The 24,027-nt window shown below is 42.2% G+C and overlaps 2 protein-coding genes and 1 long non-coding RNA gene across 14 annotated transcripts in view; 1 reads left to right on the forward strand and 2 right to left on the reverse strand.

Annotated features, from left to right (window-relative positions):
* Positions 1-206: 206 nt before the first annotated feature.
* Positions 207-12,232, reverse strand: LOC140459673 (transmembrane emp24 domain-containing protein 4). The gene is made up of 5 exons (XM_072554026.1): positions 12,079-12,232; positions 9,343-9,443; positions 6,758-6,883; positions 3,966-4,112; positions 207-2,437 (listed from the first exon to the last, which is right to left on the reverse strand). Exons 1-5 carry the CDS (start codon positions 12,212-12,214, stop codon positions 2,288-2,290), a joined length of 660 nt encoding a protein of 219 aa, XP_072410127.1. The 5' UTR covers positions 12,215-12,232; the 3' UTR covers positions 207-2,287.
* A 51-nt stretch (positions 12,233-12,283) lies between these two features.
* LOC140459674 (uncharacterized) overlaps positions 12,284-24,027 on the forward strand; it is a 52,384-nt gene continuing 40,640 nt past the window's right edge. Inside the window, exons 1-2 of one of the 2 annotated variants that reach the window (XR_011953845.1) lie at positions 12,284-12,519; positions 15,044-15,649. This is a non-coding gene — a long non-coding RNA (uncharacterized lncRNA). Of the gene's footprint in view, positions 12,520-15,043; positions 15,650-24,027 lie in introns of those variants that run through there. The other variant, XR_011953846.1, reaches the window with a different exon arrangement.
* Positions 13,616-24,027, reverse strand: part of LOC140459669 (cytosolic purine 5'-nucleotidase-like) — a 131,015-nt gene continuing 120,603 nt past the window's right edge. For 7 of the 11 annotated variants that reach the window (XM_072554020.1, XM_072554015.1, XM_072554018.1 and 4 more), the window contains 5 exons: positions 23,216-23,386; positions 22,109-22,160; positions 21,399-21,459; positions 20,196-20,372; positions 17,239-17,668 (listed from right to left, as the gene is read on the reverse strand). In XM_072554020.1, the coding sequence (XP_072410121.1) occupies positions 17,489-17,668; positions 20,196-20,372; positions 21,399-21,459; positions 22,109-22,160; positions 23,216-23,386 (641 nt within the window). In that variant the 3' untranslated portion in view covers positions 17,239-17,488. Of the gene's footprint in view, positions 15,988-17,238; positions 17,669-20,195; positions 20,373-21,324; positions 21,460-22,108; positions 22,161-23,215; positions 23,387-24,027 lie in introns of those variants that run through there. The other 4 variants (XM_072554014.1, XR_011953844.1, XM_072554017.1 and 1 more) reach the window with 4 other exon arrangements.

Genomic DNA, 24,027 nt, shown 5'->3' on the forward strand with positions numbered 1-24,027 from the left:
CTTGAGTTTTTTTATGAATCTTGAAATCATGGTTATTGGTGGTATAAACAAATGCCAACTGCATGTATTTGTACATAAACATGAAACAGTTTAACACCTTCATTGAAAAGACCAAAACTGCACAAGTCCTACTGTGAGGCAATATTCTCAATATGCAAAATGAAGCCGTAAAAATGTATTTCTGAATCAAGTAATGTACACAGACATTTGCTTCAAAACAACATTATTTGAAGAAATTTATTTTAAATGTTAATTCCCTATTCCAATGATGCAACAGTTTGTGTCAAAAGGGTAACAATGTAGGGGTACAGGAGGAATGGGACTAACTAAAACTGAATAAAACCAGCAGCAATTTCTCAGGAGACAGACACCTGAATATATTTGCAGTGCAGCAGCTTCCTCTGTCCCTACAGCAATGATTCTGCTGAACATCACAGATTCTTACCACAATATATCACATAACATTAATATGAAAGTTCCATCTTACAATATCTGTGACAAGACAGGAAACAGCACACAGCAAGTGTTGAAGAGGGGCTGTTGGCAAATCACTGAATTCAGAGAAATTGTTGACCAGTGCTGTTCACAGGTTAGCTCTGATTAAATACAATTAAGGCAATTAACATAAAGGTTCAAAGATAATCTCGTATGTCTGGTGGAATCCGAGCTAACAAGCAGTTCAAATTGGCCACAGCCACCAACCTGCAGTGTCCAAACTGCTTTCCTCATGGTGTGAACACTCAGCAGGTAGCAACTGCATCACTTTTCTTCAAATGGGCAGAGTGGTTATGTCACAGGGTATAAATGCCATTTTAATCCAGAGACTGGGTAAAGAAAATGTGGCAAGCTCAGATGAGAAGTTGTGGCCAGAAGAGGTCTTTGGAGGTACTATTGTTGTCTTCTCCCTAACATCCACTTTCAGCACTCAAGATATTTTCTATCTAATCAAGTGGTTCAGAGACATCAGAATTTACACACCTCTGGACAAGCGGGAACTTGAACCCAGGGATACCACTGCACCACGAGAACCTTGTTTCTTCATGTATACTGGCCATTAAACCACACCAAACCATCCCCTCTCGACCCAACTTGCAATCTCATTGTAGGGCACCATCAGTTTGGATCCCAAGTAGCAACCTCCTGCCTCCCACCATTTAACTCTCCTGCCCAATTCTATTGAAACAGTCATGGCCTGTGCAGCTGAGCTTCAGGAATTAAAATCTCAAAGGACTGTGGAGGTCTGACTGGTAAACCATTCACTTCATGTTAATTGCATACGAAGCTCCAGCCTTCCACATCCCCACACCCCACACCCCACAATATACACATGGGAGTTAAAGTCAAATCCTTTTGCTTTGCTTTCATATCAGTGCATAAACTAAACAGGCCCTTTTATTAATACAAGAAAGCTCACTTCAAGTGAGAGAAGATACCTTATGGATTGCCTTCCATATCCCGCATCATTCAACATACAAACAAAACAACCAGTTCCCAAAGAAAGCAGAGCTCATCATGAGTGATTCCAAACTTTCACCATTCCATTCTCCTCAGAAAGAAAGACCAGGAATCATCGATAGAGGAGGATTAGAGTTCTACAATTCCACAAACAAATCTGGGTTCAAGGGTTACCTTTCACAAAGTGGCTGCAAAAAAATTATTCCCTTCAATACAAATTCATCAATACATTTGTGTGTTGATGTTATGTTTGCTTCAGCAGTTTTGTTGATTTGTAAGAAATGATAAGAAGATAGCCAGACTCCCAGCAAATAAAATTTATGAGCTGGATGGGATAACATTGTCTGGGTTCTCACAAATAGACAAATGCAGAATGATCCAATCAAAAATTCAAATGACTCAGAACTCTAATCTATGCCAGGAATGCTAAATACTTTGATAACTCCTCACAGGCAGCATTTTTTTAAACCTTGACAAAGTCAGGAAAGAACCCTTTGAAATCAAGTTATTCGCAAGTATTTGCTGTGACTTTTCACAAATCTGAAACACATGATAAGTAGGGAACAGCTCCCACCTTCAATCAACAATGACCAGTTAATTTATAAAGCAACACTTTTTTTTCAATATATCAAGAGATTCCTGCATGAACTGTTCCATGACAGCCTCACTCAAGTTACCATAATTAGAAGATACAGAATCAAACATCACCCCCTTCGATTTCTAGAACAGCTTCAAGTACAACAAATGTAAAGTTACATTAAATAGCGAGTCACTGAGGATGGAAGGTTGAGTTTGTTGCCACGTCCTTGCAATGACAGCTGGTGACAGGTATCTACACCAGTTTCTTCGCCTCAAAGAAGCTCTTCAGGTGTTTCATTTGCCAGATTCCAGTTAGGATCAGGATAATTGTCTGCGCAATTGACCACCACAGGACTCGTTGGTTTGTGCTTTCACTTGTCTGCCGAAATCGCTCTTCCCTGTACTGTACGAAGCAGTGAAAAAAAGAAAAGAATTAAAATCTGCCATAAACTAAGGGGTGGAAACATTCTATCACACAGGAATAAAAAGGCAAGCTCAGTTGACAAGGTTACTGATTCAAGATCTCAGATTCAATTGCTTGACTGGGCTGAGGCAGCTGATGTTTTTGGGGTAGCGGGTGACAAAGACGTGGTAGTGAGGACAAAGAAACTCGGTTGGGCCAAACTACCATTGTAAAGTGCACATCTGATCAGGACAAAGATAAGCTTCAAACTCTGCACAGGTGAGCTTCTAAATACTCCCTACTTGGCTTGGCCATGTGAGTGAGATACTGGAAGGTGCCACTGCTGATCTGACTGAACAGTGTTTGCATCAACTGGGAAGTAAAATAAAACACAATGGACAGTTATTATGAATTTAAAAACTCTGCATGAATGACAGACCTGAAAAATAACTGGTAGCTGCAATAATGAAAACCCCTCCTAGACGAAAATGGAGTATTTTCTGGTTTGGCCACTTCTGGAACACTGCGTTCAATTCTTATATCAGGTGTCCCTGATTTAAGAAATATGTTTGGAAACTTGAAAGGGTTCAGAAAAGATGTAGAACGATGCAGCTAGGGGTGGATCGTTTGACCTACAGGGAAAGGCTGAATAGGTTGGGCTGTTTTCCCTGGAGCATCGGAGGCTGAGGGCTGACCTTACAGAGATTTATAAAATCATGAGGGGTATAGATAGGTGAATACTCAAGACCTTTTTCCCAGGGTAGGAGACTCCAAAACTAGAGGGCATAGGTTTAAGGTTAGGGGGAGAAAAGATTTAAAAGGGACCTGAAGGGCAACTTATTCACGTGGGGTGGTGGGTGTATGGAATGATTTGCCAGGTGAGGTGATGGAGGCTGGTATGATGACAATATTTAGAAAGCATCTGCATAGTTATCTAAACAGGAAGCATTGAGAGGGAAATGGGCCAGATGCTGGCAAATCGGATGAGATTAATTTAGGATATCTGGGGAATGAACAAATTGAACCAAAGGGTCTGTTTCCATGCTGTACATCTCCATGACTCTTAATGTAGAAACTACACATGAAAAGAGACAGCACTTTCTAAAGATGGTGGAATGATTATAAAAAGGCCCTGCAACTGGTTTGAATGCAGTCTGACATCGAGTCAGAGAGACTCATAAACCATATGCCATTTAAAAAATTCAAAGCACCATGCCCTAAGTAGAAACTGCACTGAACATGCTCAATAAGTTTGGTTCATCGGTCACATTCAATCATGATTGCAATGCTGTTTCAATTCATTTCTACACGTAGTCTGTTTCTGAACAAAATTCAATTTTGCAGTTGTTGAAGAGCACTGATTTGTTTCAACATTGCTGGGGAGCTTGAGATCCATGTCACTCACTCTGCTGCATTCTGATCATTTGTTAATCTGGTTTCCCACCAGTTCATTTCAGAAAAGTATCCCCACATTTTCAGGAAAGGGCTGTTACATTCCTGGGGCACAACTTGCTCTTCACTCACTCACCCTCTGGTAGTTTTGTTCTTTCTGAATTTGCTCAACCTGGTCCAACAGCTGCCGGACTCGGAGCTGCAATTCAGTCAGCTTATCCTTTGCAGCAATTTCTGGGTAGTTGTTGGCATGTTCCCCCACTTGGATGTCAAGGTGAACTCGCTAAAACAGACGAAAGACAGAGTAAGAAAACAATTCACTGATACATACAAGTAATATTACACTTTACTTCTGTAATATAATCATTCCACCTCACCTGCCTTTCCTGAAGAGACATATTCAATGATGAGGCATTAATGCATATGTATTGGAAGATTTGCCAATTGAGTCAGAGAGTCATACAGCATGGAAACAGACCCTTCAGTCCAACCAGTCCATGCCAACCATAATCCCAAATTAAACTAGTCCCATCTAAACACTGAAACAAAGTTTTCATTAAAAACCTTCCCTATTTCTCCCGACGCCAGGCACAAGTTCCCTCCACTATCCCTAATCAGCCCTATCCTCACACTGGCCATCCTCTTGTTCCTTAGGTAAGTGTTGACTACCTTAAGTTTTCCTTAATCCTACCTGCTGAAGTTTTTTCATGCCCTCTTCTGGCTCTCTGAAGTTCATTCTTCAGGTCCTTCCTGGTTACCTTGTAACCCTCTAAAGCCTTGTCCGAACCTTGCCTCCTCAACATTAAGTAAGCTTCCTTCTTTCTCTTGACGAGATGTTCCACATCCCTTGTCACCCAAGGTTCTTTCAACCTCCCATCCCTTCCGTCCCTCAGTGGGACAAACCTATCCAGCACTATCAGCAAATGCTTCCGAAACAATCTCCACATTTCCCTGAGAATACCTGATCCCAATTTATGCTCCAAAATTCCTGCCTAATAGCATTGTAATTCTCCATCCTCCAGATAAATACATTTCCATACCGTCTGCACCTAACCCTCTCCATGACTATGTAAAGGTCAGGGTGTTGTGGTCACTCTCACCGAAGTGCTCTCTCACCGAGAGACCTGGCACCTGCTCTGGTTCATTGCCAAGCACCAAATCCAATAATGCCTCCCCTCTCGTCAGCCTGTACATGTTTAGTCAGGAACCCTTCCTGGACACACCTGACAAAAACTGCTCCATCCAAACTGTTTAAACGAAAGAAGTTCCAATCAATATTAGGGAAGTTAAAGTCACCCATGACAACAATCCTGTTACTTCTGCACCTTTCCAAAATCTGCCTCCCCTCCTCCATGTCTCTGTTGCTATTGGTAGGTCTGTGGAAAGCTCCCAATAAAGTTACTGCTCCTTTCCCATTTCTGACTTCTACGAATACTGACTCAGTAGACAAACCCTCCTCAATGACTTTCCTTTCTGCAGCCAAGATGCAGTCCCTGATTAGAAATGCCACTCCCCCACCTCTTTTACCTCCCTCCCTATTCCTTTTAAAATATCTAAACGCTGGAACAGCCAAGTCTCTGTATGGCCACAACATCATAGTTCCAAGCAGTGATCCATGCTCTAAGTTCAGCACCTGTATTCCTGATACCTCTTGCATTAAAAACAGCCCAGTTCTGCCACTTCAACCCATCACACTGCCTGCACCTTTGCCCTATAAGTACCTCACCTCTTCACAGACTCACTGCACACTGTATCTGGCTGTTCACTGCCTACTCCATCATCTAATCAGATTTATTTAATAGACATCACCTTTAATTCCAGATTTATTGAACTACCTAGACTGAAACTGCTGCTCAGCTTCTGCATTTCAGAAGTTCTGAAGAGGGGTTAGTGGACCCAAATGTTAACTCTGCTTTCTCTCCACAGTTGCTGCCAGACCTGCTGAGTGTTTTTCGGCAATTTGCTTTTATTTCTGATTTCCAGCCTCTGCTGTTCTTTCGCATTTCCCCCCCAAATATAAACCCTTGCTCTTCTTTGAAACAGCATCACTGGATTTTTTTTAAACATTCAACCATCCTGGGGCCCCCTCAATACAACATTTCATCTGAAATGTATTATTCCTTCTGTACTGCATTTATTCAGCAGCTTTGTTTCTATGATCAAGCCTTGACGTGGGCATTGTAACCGGAACCAAATGATTCACAGGAACATGTACAATCAAATGAACCACAACCGACAAGAACCTCCTGGTTAACATCAGTGGTTTTGGTACTGATCCATACAAACCGGAGATTATTCCTCTCTGGTGTGTATGACTCAGTATCACACCACCTGAACACAGCCATGAAAACGTGCGTTGCAAATGTATTGAAGGAACTGTGCCTCCTGAGGGGCAATGACAACATTGCAAAACAAAGCCAAGTTTGATCCAAAGAAAATAACCAGCAATACTCAGCAATTAGAAACATGCACTCACACTGAAAACACTTTCTAAAATGCCCAGAGCTTGCTACATTTAAGAGGGTGAAAATTGCTGAAAAGGGTTCTCATCAGACAGTCAATAAGCTAAATTGTAACATACACAGTATTACTGCCTGCCTTGACAGCAAAAAATATTTCTTACAATGTATCGATACAAATGCTGAATATTATGTACTCAAGGATTCCTTCAAACTTTATGTCAGGATCAAGCTTGCAAATCTCTCAACAGGACTTGGTGAATAAAACATATTACAAAGAGCAGTGAAGCACAAGTTTATAAATTACTGCAGTCTCAATTAATAATTGGCTGAGTCCTAAACCTGAGTCCAGCTAGAGTATGCAACACTTTGTCAAGTATAAGACACCAATATCAGTTTCAGAGCATAAACAAAACCAGGAAATGATTTTCTTTTCTTTAAGATGGTGCATCCAAAGCCCAATTCTTACCAGCTTGCCCCCTGCAAACAATGACATCTTTGTGGAGTTGGAGTGCAGACAGATTTGATGTTCACCAGGAGTGTGTGATGTGAAGGTAAATCGGCCCTCCGAGCCATACTGTCGGGAAAGGATAACCTGGAAATTGGAAGAACCAGTCAGTTAACAGTGGAGAAGTCAAAAAATGCTCAATTTCCCAATTCTGTTTCACAGAAAACACAAATAAGCAAGCAGTCGTTTGAGGGAAGGGAACTGATCTCCTTTTAATTTTAAATTAGATAATTTTTTATGGCTGAATGACATTAAGGCAGTGTTCTGGTTTCCTGAGCACTGACATTTTCTGGAGTGTGATTCTAAATGTAACAAGACACTATTTTATCACAGATCCGTGACTGCATCTGCTCACAGGTACTTTCTGTTCCAGAGCATTGAAATAAAATCAGAAGGAAAGTCATAGGCTGGCTTTCTTCTCTCTCAGGAGAAAGTGAGGACTGCAGATGCTGGAGATCAGAGCTGAAAATGTGTGCTGGAAAAGTGCAGCAGGTCAGGCAGCATCCAAGGAGCAGGAGAATCGATGTTTCGGGCATGAGCCCTCCTTCAGGAATGAGGAAAGTGTGTCCTGCAAGCTAAGATAAAAGGTAGGGAGGAGGGACTTGGGAGAGGGGTGTTGGAAATGCGATTCTCCTGCTCCTTGGATGCCTTTCTTCTCTCTCAAGCAAGCTCATTTAAACTTACTGGAATTCTTTCACTGTCTTCACAGCTGAGATCAGCCAGCTCAAGACAACCTACCAAATCTGCAGGACTAATTTTTCGTTTAAATTCTGTTTTGGCATGTGCACATAACTGCCCAACCCTAATCAAAATTGAGAACACCATGGTAAGATGCCTTCTTTCTGGTGTAGGTACATTCACAATATTGTTAGGAAGGAAATTTCAACATTTTCACTCAATGACATTCAAGAAGGGTTATGTCATGAGTCAGGCCAGCATGTGGCATGGAGGGGAACTTACAGGTCATGGTTTTCCCATTCATCTCCTGGCCCATCCTTCCACATGATAAAGGTTGCAGGAAATGCATTAATAAGTTGTTGTCGTGAATCTTGTACAAGCTGCTACTACTGTGGTGCTGGAGTGAATGCATCTTGAAAATGGGGTACCATTTAAGTCGATTGGTTGGATGTTATCAAGCTTCCTGATTGATACAAGAACTGCAGTCATTCATGCTAAGTGGACAGCATTCAAGCACATTGCTGACTTGTGCCTTGCAGATGTTGAACAGGCTCTGGGGTGTGAGCAATTAAGCTACTTGTGGCAGGATTCCTAATCTCTGACCAGCTCTTGTGTTGATATGGCTTGGGCCATTTCAGTTTCCGGTCAATAGTAATGATGTTGCTCACATGGGACTCAGTGATGCCAATGTCATTGAAAGTCAAGGAGAGTAATTAGATTCTCTCTTGTTGGAGATATTCATTGTCTGGCAGTTGTGTGCTCCTTGGCCTTGATCAGCCTTGTTGTTGTCCAAGCTTTGCTGAACATGTACATGGACTGCTTCAGTGCCTGAGGAGTGCAAATGGTGCTGAACATGGCACAATCATCAGCAAATAACTCCACTTGTGACCTTACATTGGTGGGAATGTTGCTCAACGTAAGGACACTAATCCGAGGAATTACTGGAGCATTATCCGAAATGAGTGAGCCCTAACAAGTAGATATGTTTATGCTAGACACGATTTCACAAATTGGAGAATTTTTCTGATTTCCCACCAACCGAGTCATATGGTACTGAGACTCATTGATGCTATTCTGTCAAATAGTGCCCTGATTGCAAGGGCACTCACTTTTACTTTTCTTCTGCACTTCATGACATTTGTCTCTGTTGGGACCAAGTTTTTGAAGAGGTCAGGTGCTGAGTAGTCCTGTCATTCTGGCCATCATTATTTCATCCACCAGAGGAACTCTGTTCCAATTCTTGTGAATTCATCTTTGCGAAGCGTTTCCAATGGGACGTTTGCCCAGTAGTGTTTAGAAATGCAGTTCCTAGTTGAGTTCTACACTCAAAGTTGAGATTGTCACACAAGCAGCATTGCTTGGGAGTCATACACTGGCATTGAACCAGATGATCACTTTCATTGTTTTGTTTAAGATCTGAAATTACATATTGTCTGCAAGATGAAACAATCATCTGTACCTACTGTAATATTTAAGAAAGGAAGCTGTGTATTATTTAAAATGTGTTTAGCATGGTTGATTACATGGACTTATCACCAACACCCTGTTAACTTCTGACGACAGTCTGTAATTTTACAACGAAGCCCCACACAGAAGTGAAAGGCGATTTTCAACTGAAGCTCCACATCCGGTAAATGACAACACCATGTTGACTACATCAAAGCAGGAGTTAATTGCTTATTTTACAAAACAGCCTGTAAATTTACATAATGTGCAAATGTACATTGCTGAGGGGAATACTGGATAATGTCTGATCCAAGTAATTTGTGTTCAGTACTCCAGCATTCTTTCCTCCAACAAGGATAGCTATAATGTTTATTATGTTCCAACCTCTTATGTACACATCCAAAATCCAAGTGGCATTATACCTTGAAGTCGGGATCCCGTACTTCCACGTGCATCCCCAACCCTGGAGTCGAGGGCAGAAAAGATTCCGACTGCTTATCCCACAGCTGAGTCCGGTAATTACCTGAATCAAACATTTGAAAAATACAGTCATTTGAAAGAACAGCACAGTATTTTGCTATCCCCTCTACTTCATTCACCCTATCAGTTTAATTTTATCTTCTTTTCTCTCTAGCCTCTCTTTAAATGCATTTATGCTGTTCACTTCGGCTATTACTTACAATTACTTGGACATTCTGGTCCAACAACCTTCTGGCTAAAGACGTTTCTCGTGAATTCTGTATTGGATTTCTCAATGACTACATTTTATTTATGTCATGAGTTGCCACCCCCATAAATTACTGTAAACGGCTCCAGATTCTGCAGATTCTTGTCCGCGGACGGCGAGGCAAGTGGGATGCACAACAGGAGCAACAGGGACTGCTGCTGTTGGAGGTGACAATTTGGGAGAACTCTATTTTTGCGCACTGTTTGATAATCCATAAACTCAACCCAACCTGAAAAGCTCAGCCATTGGTATGTGTTACATTATGAATATGCATTCGAAATTAAAAGGATGTCATTAAGTAGCGAAGTTCACAAATCAAGAGTTGACTTCTGTCATACATGAATACAACTTGCTGATGTGGATAATATTAATGAGGGGATTACCCAATTGGATGATTATAAAGTTATACAGCTGATAAACTCAGTTCATTTATATTGGCTAGCATTTGTATTCAAATCGAAACCTTGCTCAGTGACTTGAAAGCACAACTCTTCCCTGGTGACATTTTACTGTCTCTGCATTTCTATGATCATCCATTTGCTTCAGTGGTTGCATGTCAGAAATTTGGAGGCACACTGGCTAAATACTAGACCATCCTCTGCACAACTGGTGTCAGCCTTCATCTAGTACGCCATCCTTAAAAGTCAAGCAATGAAGGGGGCCAATTCCTGCATATTGGCAGGTATCCTGTGCAGGTCACAAGCCCAAACTGCACAATGTGCATCACAAAGTCCAAGGGACTGCAACTGACTGTGGGCCAGTAGAGGCCACAATGTCATGTCATTTCTATGACTATGTCACAATTCCCAGTGCTATCCAATTTGGGAAAGGTTTGCTGACCAGTACCAGTGTTAAGGTTAGGGAGGAGGGTGAGCTCCGTTGACCAGTACCAGCCAGTTTGGGTGGGAGGGGTTGTTTAACCAGGACCTGCTAGAAGGAGGGACCTGTTTAGTTCCAGTCAGTAGTCAAAGAAAGGGGTATGTTAACCAGTCTCAGGCAGTTTGAGGTCAAGGATGAATCCTGACCAGTTAGGAGGAATGATGACCCAGTGCCAGCCAGTAGGGTGCAGGGCTATAAGAAGGCATTTATTGACCAGCATCAGCCGTTGAGTGGCAGTACTGACCAATGCCAGCCAACTGGGAGGGAAAGGAATGCTAATCAGTGCTAGGCAGTGGGGAAAGGGGTGACCAGCGCCAGCCAGTGAGAGTGATGCTGACTAATGCCAACCAGTGGAGTGGTGACCAGTGTTAATCAATGATGAGGTGGGTGGGGTGGGAATGATTAACAGTGCCAGCCAGTGAGGGATGGATAACGATGAGCAGTGCCAGCCAGTGGGGAGGGTGGACTGATGTAAAATTGCCCGAAATGTCGATTTCGAAGCTCCTTGGATGCTGCCTGAACTGCTGTGCTCTTCTAGCACTACTAATCCAGGGTGGAATGATGACCAGTGCCAGGCAGTGAGTGAGGGGAGTGATGACCAGTGCCAGCTAGTTGGGTGGGGGTGGGGGAATGATCACCATTGCCAGCCAGTGAGTGGGTGGAATGATAACCAGTACCAGCCAGTGAGTGAGGGGAATAATGACCAGTGCCAACCTGTGTGTGTGTGTGTGTGGGGGGGGGGGGGGGGGAATGTTGACCAGTGCCAGGCAGTGAGTGAGGGGAATGATGACCAGTGCTAGCTAGTGGGGTGGGGGTGGGGGAATGATGACCATTGCCAGCCAGTGAGTGGGTGGAATGATAACCAGTGTCAGCCAGTTGGGTGGGGGGAATGATGACCAGTGCCAGCCAGTGAGTGAGGGGAATGATGAACAGTACCAGCCAGTTGAGGAGTGGGGGGGGAGTGATGACCAGTGCCAGCTGATTGGGGGGGGGGGGGGGGAGGGAAAGAGGGCAGGGAGACCAATGCCAGCCAGTCAGTAGGGAGGAGGAATGATGACCAATGCCAGCCAGTTGGGGGGGGGGGGTGGGAAATGAAGACCAGTGCCAGCCAGAGTGAGGGGAATGATGACCAGTGCCAGCTGGTTGGGGGGGGGGGGGAATGGGGAAGAGAGACCAGTGCCAGCCAGTGGGGAGGAGGAAATGATGACCAATGCCAGCCAGTGAGGGAGGGGAATGATGACCAGTGCCAGCTGGTTGGGGGGAGTGGGAATGGTGACCAGTGCCAGCCAGTGGGGGTGGAATGATAATCTGTGCCAGCCAGTGAGGGGGGCGGATAGGGGTGGGAAATGATGACCAGTATCAGCCAGTGGAGAGGGGGGGGGGGTGTGGAATGAAGACCAGTGCCAGCCAGTGAGTGGGTGGTATGATGACCAGTGCCAGCCAGTGGGGGGCGCTCTCGCACCAGGGGCATGCCATACTCTGGCGTAGAGGCTGCTTTCCAACCGACGTTGTCTCGATGCCAATGGCGCCGGCCTCAGGTCGTGCTACTCACCGATCACCATTGTCTCGTCGGGTATCTCTTCGATGAAGCATTTTTTCTCAGTCTCCCCGATGTGAAAGTAGATTCCGTGCGAGAGGCTGAGCTGAACACTCAGCCAGACCGAGAACACAACTTGACCGCAACGCATTGCCCAACCGCTGCCCGGATCCCCCTGCACTGCGCCTGCGTCCCGGAACCAGGACACGAGCCATGCGTTTGCGTCATTCTGCCACGGGGCGGAGCACTATCCGCACGCTCCCTCAGCCGGCCCCGCTCAAGCTCTGCGCATGCTTCAAAAGGTGAACTCAGAGACAGATGCGCATGCGTTTGGGGTCTGCCTGTTTCTGACCCGGAAACTGTAGGAATCTGCATCTGGCCCAGGGGAGGAAAAGAAAGAGGACAAGGAAAGTTTGATATTAACTAAACAGTCCCTTCGGACTGTAGTGCTGAAGCGTAAGCCTCAATTTCTCTGATTTCGTCTGCTGTGGCACTGAAACTGCTCATTCCTCGGGAAGAGACCCTGTTGAGTGACAGTTTTTGAAAAATAGTTTCAGACATAGTATTGGTTGGGGGTGAAAGGAAATTCGCGAGAGTTGGTGACAGTATTTATTTATTGGAGAGTATTTATTTCCTATTGGCACCAGAAAATTAAGAACCATGTTGCGAATGTACGTTCAGCCAGATGACAAAGGAACTGTTAAACCAGATGACATTAAATGGTAACATTTTAGATTGAGGTTGAACGTAACTTAGTTCAGGCTGAAATATCTGTGCCTCAAGTGTGATATGCGTGGATTACATATACAGTGTGGTAATAAATCTGTCAGAAGGGGCTTCAGCCTCAGATTATGAGGGGGCCCTGAACAGAATGCCTTTGACCTTTCAAGGGCTAAACTATTCTCCATATGACATCATTTTCTTGCTCTGCACACACCTTCAGATTAATTCTTTCCAGGCCCTGAGGCATTGATAGAAACATCCAGCACTTAAAGTTTTCATTTCTAATCTTCAGCACTTTTGAGTATTCAGAACAACAGTCCAGCACTGCCCCTGAAAATAGTCTGCAAGGAGAATATATTATTTATATATTCATGCAAGAGATGCACCACAATCTTCTCTAACTGTAGAATGTGGCAATATTGGGGCTTCATGAAAACATTTTCCTCAAAGACAACATTTGTTTACCTGACACTGACCTTCAACAGAAAGGTACAAAAAGAGTCATAAAGATGTACAGTGCAGAAACAGATCCTTTGGTCCAATGTCTCCATGGAAAAAGTGAGGACTGCAGATGCTGGCGATCAGAGCTGAAAAATGTGTTGCTGGAAAAGCGCAGCAGGTCAGACAGCATCCAAGGAACAGGAGAATCGACGTTTCGGGCATAAGCCCTTCTTCAGCTCGTGGGGGTGGAATGATAACCAGTGCCAGCCAGTGAGGGGGTGGGGAATGATTACCAGTACCAGCCATTGGGGGCAGAATGATGACCTGTGCCCACCTGAAGAAGGGCTTATGCCTGAAACGTCGATTCTCCTGCTCCTTGGCTGCTGCCTGACCTGCTGCGCTTTTCCAGCAACACATTTTTCAGCTCCAATTTGTCCATGCTGACTAGATATCCTAACCTAACCTAGTCCCATTTGCCAGCACTTGGCCCATATCCCTGTAAACCCTTCCTATTCACATACCCATCCAGATGCCTTTTAAATGCTGCAATTGTACCAGCCTCCACCACTTCCTCTGGCAGCTCATTCCACACATGCACCACCCTCAATGTGAAAATGTTGCCTGTTTTATGTCTTTTCCCTCTCACCGTAAACCTATGCCCTCTAATTCTGGACTCCCTCAACCCAGGGAAAAGACCTTGTCTATTTACCTTATCCATGCCTTCATGATTTTATAAACTTCGAACACAAGCTTGCTTTAAAAACTTGAACAGGTGATCAGATGTGTTCGATATCGTATTGAGTCAAGGAGGAAATATATGTGAGCCAATGTTTTCAATTGGGTCGGGCCTTACAGTGAAATGACATCCAGAAGTTTTTTTTATTTCATTCATTGGATGTGGGCATCACTGGCTCGGCCAGCGTTTATTGCCCATCCGTTATATACCTAGAGGGAAGTTTAGAGTAACACAAGGAAGGTGTTAAGAAACAGATCAGCTATTTTTTAATCAAAGAGGGAATGGGTTTGAACACCTGAATGGTCCAATTTTGTTTTGGTATTACATTGATCTGTGCAATACGATATGATGGCCACCTGTCCATTTTAGGATTGATTCATACAATATTGATTGAAGAGCAATATATCATTCAGATCTTAAAATTCCATCTGAATGGTTTCTTGAATGTTTTTAATTGAAAAAAATATCCCAAAGGTCAATTTCAAACCATTTTTAAAAGCATGATGAAATGTCAGATGTTCCAGTAACAATCAGCAAAACAAAATATGATTTGAACCTGTTTCAAACTGTTGTCTTACATACTTGAAACTCCAAAAAGTTGTACCCATAACTATAACATAAACACATTAATATCAACACTAATAGCACTCTGATTTTTCTAGGAAACATTTCTTTGGAATTTTGTTGCCTGAATAAATGAGAAATTTTATGCTGGGTAACATATTCAATCCTGTATATTATTTTCAAATTTTATAATGAAGGACTGTCAGTGAAATGACTTTTCAGAGGAAGCCTTAACTTAATTGACAAAAAATGTTTACGAGAAAGTAAGTTCATGTACAGCTGTCTGGCTCAACTGTGCTTCAATCTTCAGTAGCAGACTGGCAGTAGAAGTTAATACCAGCAGGTCTGAGTGTTTGGTTTACATGATCTGAAATTTCATATCTGAATACCTCAGCTCAAATCTTTAGCCCAAACCCTTTCTGCTGCAAGATGTTTTCAGATGTTGCAATTTGAATATGATCTGTTTAATCACATCCACGTACATTTTTTTGAACTTTTGGAAATCAATAATTTCAGGCTTCTTGGAAGGAGAGGGAGGAAGGGGCCTTGCCTGAAACGTCGATTCTTCTCCTCGGGTGCTGCCTGACCTGCTGTGCTTTTCCAGCACCACACTCAACTCTGATCTCCAGCATCTGCTGTCCTCACTTCCTCCAAGGAAAAATATATATCCAGTACAAGTGAGATTCCAGAAAAGGGATAATACACTCTAAAGGAATTTTCACACTGCATTTCCTTTCTTTTTCATCAAAATTGGCATGTCCTCCTTCATTTTCTTTTCTGCCACATCTGTGTTTTGAAGATCTTCCGTAATGTAGCAGACTTTCCAGTCATGTGTTTTGATGTCAAGGGAAGTACATGTTTTACGATCAGCTCTTCACCTGAACTGAACAGCATCATTTATTATCTCTCTGGAGAAGATTTGAAATATTTCAAAGAGAAAATATTCAGGTGCAGGAGTATGAAACTGTACAACAAGTTGTAAATGACAGACATCTCCTGAGATACTCAGTCACAACGTTATGATGTCTTTATAAACTAATGTAAGTATATCATACAGACTGAATTGTTCTATTCTTTGAACCCTACCTCAATTCTAATGTTTCAGTAAATGTTTTCTTTAAATGTTTGTTGGCACCATTATTCTGGCCATTACTGGCAATGTGCAGCCTCAAGGAACAGTACTTTGGTCAGTTGATGTTTGAAAAGTGAACACACACAGATCATGATTGATCACACGGCCACAGTGAGTTATCGCCTGTGAACAAAGTTGAAGATCAATGTTCTCACTGGGTCATAAACATTCCTGAGGGTCACTGTGTAATTGTTGTCAGTGGATATATTGCAGGGAACGTTTCCCAAAAGCCAAAGGATTGAGTCATTACCACTGTAAGGATCTTGCAATTTGTTCATTTCTCTTCCTCCTCCATGCTTGTGTCAGTTTCGTCATTTTTCCAAGAAACCTAAAGGTTGAATAAAAGCGGAAGCTTTGACTGAAAAACTTGCAAGTTGGCATCAAGGAAGTAGTGAAAAATAAAAATGTTCCACCATTACCAGTGGTGCAGTGTAAAGCCAACATCTTTCTCAATGAAGGGTGAGTATCACAATATTTTCCTTGTCAGGGAGCAGGGTGGGGAAGAAGAGGAGTGCAGTTGTCATCAAGTGTGTCCAACTTTGTAGTGCAGTGAAAGTTGTGTAGTGAAGGGTTAACTATACCTTTTTTCTTAAAATAGCGACTGAGCGTGGATTTTAATACACAGCAAAAATTTATTCCGGTCAAAAAGAAGGACTCTATGAAAAGGAAGAATTACCCATGGTTAGCAAAGGTGGTCAAGGACAGTATCCAATCAAAACTAAGGCAGACATAGCAGTGAAAACTTGTGGTCAGCCAGAGGATTGCAATTTTTCTTTTTAGGGTCCAGCAAGAGATTACTAAAAGGTTAATCAAGAGTGTGAAAATTGATTTTACATGTAACTTGGCAAGAAATATAAAAACAAACAACAAGAACTCTAAAGTTTATCAAAAAAGTCAAAGTGATTTTGTCAAAGAGAAATCATGTTTGGTGAATTTGCTAGAGTTCTTTGAGGAAGATAGTCTCAGAGGTTTATATCTTTCAAGATATAACAAGCAGGCTTGACAAAGGGGAACTGGTAAATATAATGTTTGGAATTCCAAAACCATTTGATCAGGCACCACATAAACTGTTGTTGCACAATCTGGGAACTCCGCTCTGAGGGTAATTATTCATATGGATTGAGGATTGGCTGACATACAGACACAGTCTGGATGAATGGGTCTTTTTCAGATTGCAACAAGTGGGGTACCACAAAGATCAGTCCTCAGACCTCAATTGTTTACAATCTGTCTTAATTACTTGAAGGAAAGGCAGAGTGTAATGTATCCAAATTGGCTGACCCTACATAAATAGGTAAGAAAGCATATTGTGATGTGGATTTAGGTAGTTGAAGAGGCAAAAATGCAGCAGATGAAGGTTAATGAAGAAAAATGAGAAGTTGAGAAGAATCAAAAGGCAGGCTATTATTTAAATGGAAAGAGACTCCATAAAAGTGCAACATATTGGGTGTTCCTGTGCATGAAATGCAAAAACATAATCAATTCTGAAGGGATCGACAGGGGAGATGTTGAGAAGATGTTTCCATGCGTGGGATCATCTGAAACTCAGTGACACAGTCAGAGAATAGGCAGACACTCATTTTTGTCTGAAACAAGAAGGAATTTATTCTCCCAGAGGATAGTGAAGATCTGGAATTCTCTCCCCCAGAGTTGGGGAAGCTAGATCACAGAAAGTATTTAAAAAGGGGGTAAATAGATTTTGGAATATTAGTGAGTTGAAGCCTAATAAGAAGCTAGCATAAAAGAGGAGTTGAGGCCTCGGCAGAATGGCCAAAATCTTGTTGAATGGCATGGCATATGGCTTATTCCTCCTCTTATTTCTTATGTTCTTAAAATGGCATAATGCTGGCTTTGGTGGGTGCGGAGATGGAAGTGGCAGGCAGGCCTGAACATTGACTGACCTGGTGGTTCCCATTGGTTAGTTCAGATTTGTTCATTTGATTGTCTAGGACAGATTCCATGCAGCTCATGTCCTGTGGGGCATGTTCAACTGTTGACTCATGAGGCATCTAGAAAAGGAAAAGATTCTTCATTCATCAATTAAATCATACCTTGAACCAAGTCAATTTGAGGAGCTGATACCACTCCATAAGCACAGAAGACTCTAACTTAAGACATAAGTTCTCTCACTTTGTAAAGTTAATTCTATAATCTTGAAAATCTCATGATTAATTTCAAACCACTGTTCGATGATTGGAAGCAGGCTGGTGGTTGAGACAGCACTTTTGGTCTCAGTGCCCTCGGGTAGGATAAGCTAACTCAGTTTTTGACTGTGTGGAAGAACAGGACTGCTGCTTCAGTGTCTCTCAGTGTGTAGTCTAATAAGAGATACTTCAGGAAAGTAGAAGCAAATTAGACAGACTGGCATATCATTCCTAAAATTGATACTCAAGTTAGAAATAAATTTTGCGTACAAAAAAACTCTCAGGCCCAGTATCGTACAACAATCTGTTAAGTCTGCAAGGATCGTCAGAAGAGGGAGAACATTGTGATATTTTTAAAAGTTAAGTCAAGATATTTAATTCATAAAATAAGAGGCAGTAAATTCAAATCCTGAATGACACCTGACAACTGCACCAAGAAAAAGGAGCAGAAGGACAAATCGGTGGAGACTATGACAGAACAACTGATGAATGATTCTGTTGTCAAGTGAAGATCATGCACAGTAACTATTAACCAGCCCAGTAACCCAAGAACTGAAAAGCTCACAACACAACTGAAAGATGTTGTACTTATCCGGAGTTCGGTGGTGGCAACAATTACTGGTGGTCTTTAGCTTGCTATCAGTAAAAAGAATGAGATTAATTGGACCCAGTGAATGAAACTGTAAATCCTCAAGATTGGCGGGTTGTCGGCAGGGATGGGGATCCGATACAGATCACCACCTCCTGGATCTCCAGAATGGCCTGCAATCTAATGTCCACACACCTGCCTCACTCCCCTCCTCATCTAACCATGACTCCCTCCGATACCCTAGCTGCAGCTTCTCACCCAGGCTTTTCAAACAACAAAATGGTTGGCTGCTGACCAGAGAAAAGAAACTGAATCAATTCTACCTAAATACACCCTTGACCAATGAGCCTGCAGCCTCCCAGTGAATGTAAGCCCTTCATGTTTGCAACTCGACATTCTGGACAAACAAGCGCTCCACAGACAAAAGGTATTTTGTCCTTTTGAAAGACTACTCAGGAGTGTGTAGGATGCACAGCACAGAAACAAGCTATTTGTCCCAACCAGTGTATGCCAGTATTTGAGCTCCACTCGAGTGTTCGTCCATCTTTCTTACACAGACATAAAAACATAGAACATTTGGCCCTTCAAGCCTGCTCCACCAACTGATCGTCCAACTCAATAATTTAATCCTGATTTCTTCCCGTAACCTGAGATCACATTTGCCTCAAGTTTTATATCTAGCTGCTTCTTGAATACATTCAATGTGGTGGCATCAAATACTTCTTTGGTAATGAATTCCACAGGCTTACCACTCTTTGGATAAAGAAATGTCTCCTCCGTTCTAAATGGTCCACCCTGAATCCTCAGACTGTTATCCCTGGTTCTGGATGCACCCATCATCAGGAACATCCTCCCTGCATCTATCCTATCTAGTCCTGTGAGAATTTTATAAGTCTCTATGAGATCCTCCCTCACTTGTCTGAACTCCAGCTAAAACAATTCTATCCCAGTCAATCTCTCCTCATACATCAGTCCTGCCATCCCCAGAATCAGCCCTGTAAACCTTTGGTGCACTCCCTCTACAGCAAGAGCATCCTTCCTCAGAAAAAGGAGACGAAACCTGAACACGATATTTTCAGTGTAGCCTCACCAAGGCCCTGTATAACTGCAGCAACACATCCCTGCTCCTGTACTTGAAACCTCTTGCAATGAAGACCAACACATATTTGCCTTCTTTACCGGCTGCTGCCCCTGCATGCTGAGCTTCAGCAACTGGCGCATAAGGGCACCTGGGTTCTGCTGCACACTCTCCTTCCAAATTTATAGCTGTTCAAGTAGTTATCTGCCATCTTGCTTTTGCTGCCGAAGTGAATAACCTTGCACTTATCCAAATTATACTACATCTGCCACTGATTTGCCCACTCACCCAACATGTCCAGATCATGCTGAAGGACCTCTATATCCTTGTCACAGTTGACCCTCCCACTCAACTTGGTATCATCTGCAAACTTTGAGATGTTACATTTTGTTTCCTCATCCAAATCATTAATCATAAAAATAAAATTATAACCCTTTATTTTCTTCTTCCTCTTATATTTGTGTCTACTCCTTGGAATGCGTCAAAACAATTTCCACTTGAATGACTCCATGTGGTAGCAAGTTCCACATTCCCGTTACTTTATGGAGAAAGAAATTCTTTCTGGATTTTCTTTCAGTTTTTTGATGATTATCTTTCAGAAGTGGAAACATTCTCTTTGTGTCAATTACTTAATGGCCAATATCAGTCCAATAGTTGGTTCTATTCATCTCAACTCTCCAAGTATTGATTTTCTAATATATGTACTGAAATAGTCACAGACTTACCAGAACAGGTGGTGCTCGGAATAGGTAGCTGAAAGGGTAATACAGAAGATTTATACACGAGGCAGCATACAGGTCAGCATAACGCATCAGCTGACTAGCAAATAGTGTTTGTCTGGAGCCACATCTTAATAAACTTCCCATCTTTCCATAGCACATATCCATCTCATGGGTAACTGCCTAGAAGCACGTGCAAAAAGTTAAGATTAAAGAAGTAAAAAAGTTGAAAAGTGTTTTTAAAAAGTGAAAGAAATACCTGAAGCTCTCACCAAATAGATTCACAACAAAAGATTTGTATATAGAAGGATGTTCAGCCCCTTGGATCTTATTCTCTAAGAATAATCAGTCTTGCCATCTTCTAATTATTACATCTCACTGGTCCTGACTGTGAATTCACAGCAAGGACTCACATTTTCCTGACAAGTACTGCTCACCATCAATGTAAAGAAACATTTCCAGGCACCTGGTCTGAGCTTGGCTTTAAAGTTCTGAGCATGCTTCTTCCTTTCTATTGTCCTGGTGTATTTGAAAATCTTCTGGGGTTCACATTCCTTATCTCATTACATATCATACCTATCTCTGTAAGGTCTTCACTGAAATGCCTCATCTTGATTACAAAGGCTGGAGATTATCAAGTTACTCCTGCCATCTCTTCCTTCTGTTTCATGGGATCAGCTGTGCACAATCTCTCATTCTTGAAATAACATCAGTTTGACCAGAAATGTGTATGGTCCAGATTAAAGCCTTATCAAACTACTGCATAGTTTCAATATGACTTTGAGAAATTTTGACACAACTTACTGTCAATGACTATCTGACATGAAGTAGCCCTGATAAGCACTCTGTTAGTTTACAATACTGGCTCTGTTGTAACTCAGAGTAGGAACTCCCAGCAATGGGTGGCTGGCAAAAATGAATCAAATCTATATTGCAACTGCAATCCAACTCCAACACGTCTGTATTTCAGGTTTAACTGAGGCATGTTTTGATATCTGCATGTCAGCTTAATTCGTGCAGGCAGATAGATGCTTATTGCAACATTTAATGACCTTCAGACAGATTAATTCAGTCTTGTTCTTTGACTTTCACAAACCAAATGTGTCGAACACATATTTCTAAATGAGAATCATACATTTCACTGACTTCCTTGTTGTTGACTGAACATGATGACCAGGTTTCGACTGATAGTGGGAATGCACTTCTTACTTTTATTTGTCTCCGAATTAAGGTGATATCAGGACGTTCATTGCTGCTACTGTCCAGATTCCTGGCATAACAGAAACAAATATTATGTCAAGGTCATTTTAACATTGTCCTATCTTTACCCTCACAACAGGCAACATTTTAGACAAGAATATGTTTACAACTTATTCAGCAAGAAGGCACTTCCAAAACATGCATCTTCATTCAAAATGACGCAGTTTCATCCTTCAGGTTTTAGTCACTTGTATTGATGACAATCTTCACACTAAAAGGAGAAAGTGAGGACTACAGCTGATGGAGAAGAGTTGAGAGTGTGGTGCTGGAAAAGCACAGCAGGCCAGGCAGCATCTGAGGAGCAGGAGAATCGATGTTTCGGGCATAAGCCATTTATCATGAATCTTGATGAAGGGCTTATGTCTGAAATGTTGATTCTCCTGCTCCTCGGATGTTGCCTGACCTTCTGTGCTTTTCCAGCACCACACTCTCAACTTCAAATTAAAAGGCTCAAGAGCATTTTGACACCTTTGGTCAGGGTTGCTCCAAGGCAGATCTTTCCTGGTCAGAGTTTTATAGGTTAGTTTTCATCCATTAATGCAGTTTCTTTGCAAACTCCAGCTTCTCAGTCAGGATTGAGTTCACTTTCTGAAATATTTCAATCTTGTGCTCAGTGAAAAGAGTTCCTCACAAATTAAGCACATTTTGTGTTCACTTACTTGTAAATATTTGCCACAAACATATCAAGGTTCCTAAGTTCTTCGAAAAGTCCTGAGAAAAAGGACAAGAAAAGGTGAAATGCTGCTTAATATCATGAACAGCTCCACCAGTGAGAATCACACAAGAATAAATTACATTTCTACACTGTCCACACCATAGAAAATCATCCCAAAATGGTCACATAAATGAAGACAGATGACTGCCAAGATGAGGGCTGCTGAGTAAATGCTTTGTCAAACATGTGTGTTTTAAGGCCTTAAAGAGAGAGAAAATGGTGAAAATGTTGAAGGACTTAGGAATGCCATTTCAGATTTTAGGACCAAGGTGGCTGAAAGCATATCTGGCAATTGTCAGGAAAGGGAATTGGAGATGCAGAAAAGGATCAGACAGAATGGGTAGGGAAGTTGTCATCAAGATAAGCAAAGGAAAAAAACGTGAAGCAATCTAAAACCATGGATGGCAACGTTAAGTTGGACGCTTTAAGAGACTCAGATCTCAACAAAGATTACAAGGAGAGAAACTATGGACAAGGAGTATTTTGGGTCAGAGATACAAAAGCATGGACGACTACCAGCACAAGATATCAAGTTGAATGCTAATGCACATGTGGAAACCATGTGTCGCTTGGGAACAACATGTCAATGAAGAAAATGAGTCAGTCAATGACAGATTATTGAAGGATTCCAGAACAAGCAATTCACACAAGATACTCCTGCTACAAACAGATAGGAAAAGGGAAGCAAGTATGAGCAGTCTCACCAAGCTGAAGAACAGAGGAACAGCAGCAAAGGGGTGCTTAACTGCACCAAATCAAACGTGAGTGCAGGATTGTGAATACGAATTTTGAGGAGCCAGGTCCTGTGGTGAATGGGTAAACTAATTCTGTACCTAATGCACTCAGGTTTGCCCTCTTGACTTGAGAGTGTAAAATATGGGTTCAGATTTGCACGATATCTGGACTCCATACATTCATTTCTTATTGAATCTTGACTCATATAGCCTGTCTGCTCTGCACTTAAATGCAGATCTGAATGCTGTTAGCTACTAACAAATTGAGAATGGCAGAAAATTGAATGTGCCTCCAATTCCACATAGCTTGTACTTACTGCTCTTCTCTGTCCAGACCTGCAGCTCATGTGCCAGTTCAGGCACAACCAGAAATGTTCTCCAACCCTGCCGCTTCTTGGATTTGAGGATGTCTCCAAAAATGTGATTTCCAATGTACAAAATCTCTTTGCCCTTCACACCCAAAAGGTCGCAGATCATATCTGATGACCCTAGAACAACATTCACAGAGAATCTTTCATCAATCCATCAGGCAAAAACTTCCCATTTTCATTGAAAGTGTTTTGCTGAGTGAGATTCATGGTGCACAGACTTGGAGTGATGTTTTTCCCACAGTCTTCCACTTTTCATAGAATTAATAATACAGTCAAATCTTGAACACTTTTCTTGGTCAATTGTGCTATTAGATAGCAGGTATGCCAAGCAATGTCAGTGCTCTGTCAGTGTAGAGCATACTTGCTGATTTTGTCCCTAACAGTCAGCAGGACAAGTAACATGTACCTAATTGAAAGGGGGATTCCCCAAAAAATTCAACTATACAATCAGATGGATACCAAGATACTTATTCAGTAAAAAAATCAGAAGGTCCACCACATCCTTTTGTACTTGTTGTGGGGCTGTTTGCCACATTAGCAATGTGAAACAGTCACGCATACTGAAAACTCAGGTTATGGAAAATGGCTGTCAATTAGGTGATCTCTCACCACCTGGGCTCAACAGTGCATCATGGTCTGAGAAGCATCCTCCTCTTTTGTACACACAGGTGCAAAGTGTTCATTTAAAACCTCAGCCATGCACGCAGCCTTAATCTGTAAATCCCCTTTTTGGTCTCTGATCAGCCTGACTCCTCCTT

Source organism: Chiloscyllium punctatum, chromosome 35, assembly GCF_047496795.1.
Source record: "Chiloscyllium punctatum isolate Juve2018m chromosome 35, sChiPun1.3, whole genome shotgun sequence".
Classification (NCBI taxonomy): Eukaryota; Metazoa; Chordata; class Chondrichthyes; order Orectolobiformes; family Hemiscylliidae; genus Chiloscyllium; species Chiloscyllium punctatum.

Excerpts from the sequence above, each read along its gene's own strand:
- LOC140459673 (XM_072554026.1), bottom strand. The coding sequence starts at position 12,214 with ATGCGTTGCGGTCAAGTTGTGTTCTCGGTCTGGCTGAGTGTTCAGCTC. Across the intron at positions 9,444-12,078 it reads CGACGAGACAATGGTGATCG|GTAATTACCGGACTCAGCTG; the intron begins GTGAGTAGCACG and ends TGTTTGATTCAG. Across the intron at positions 2,438-3,965 it reads AAGAACAAAACTACCAGAGG|TACAGGGAAGAGCGATTTCG; the intron begins GTGAGTGAGTGA and ends TGCTTCGTACAG.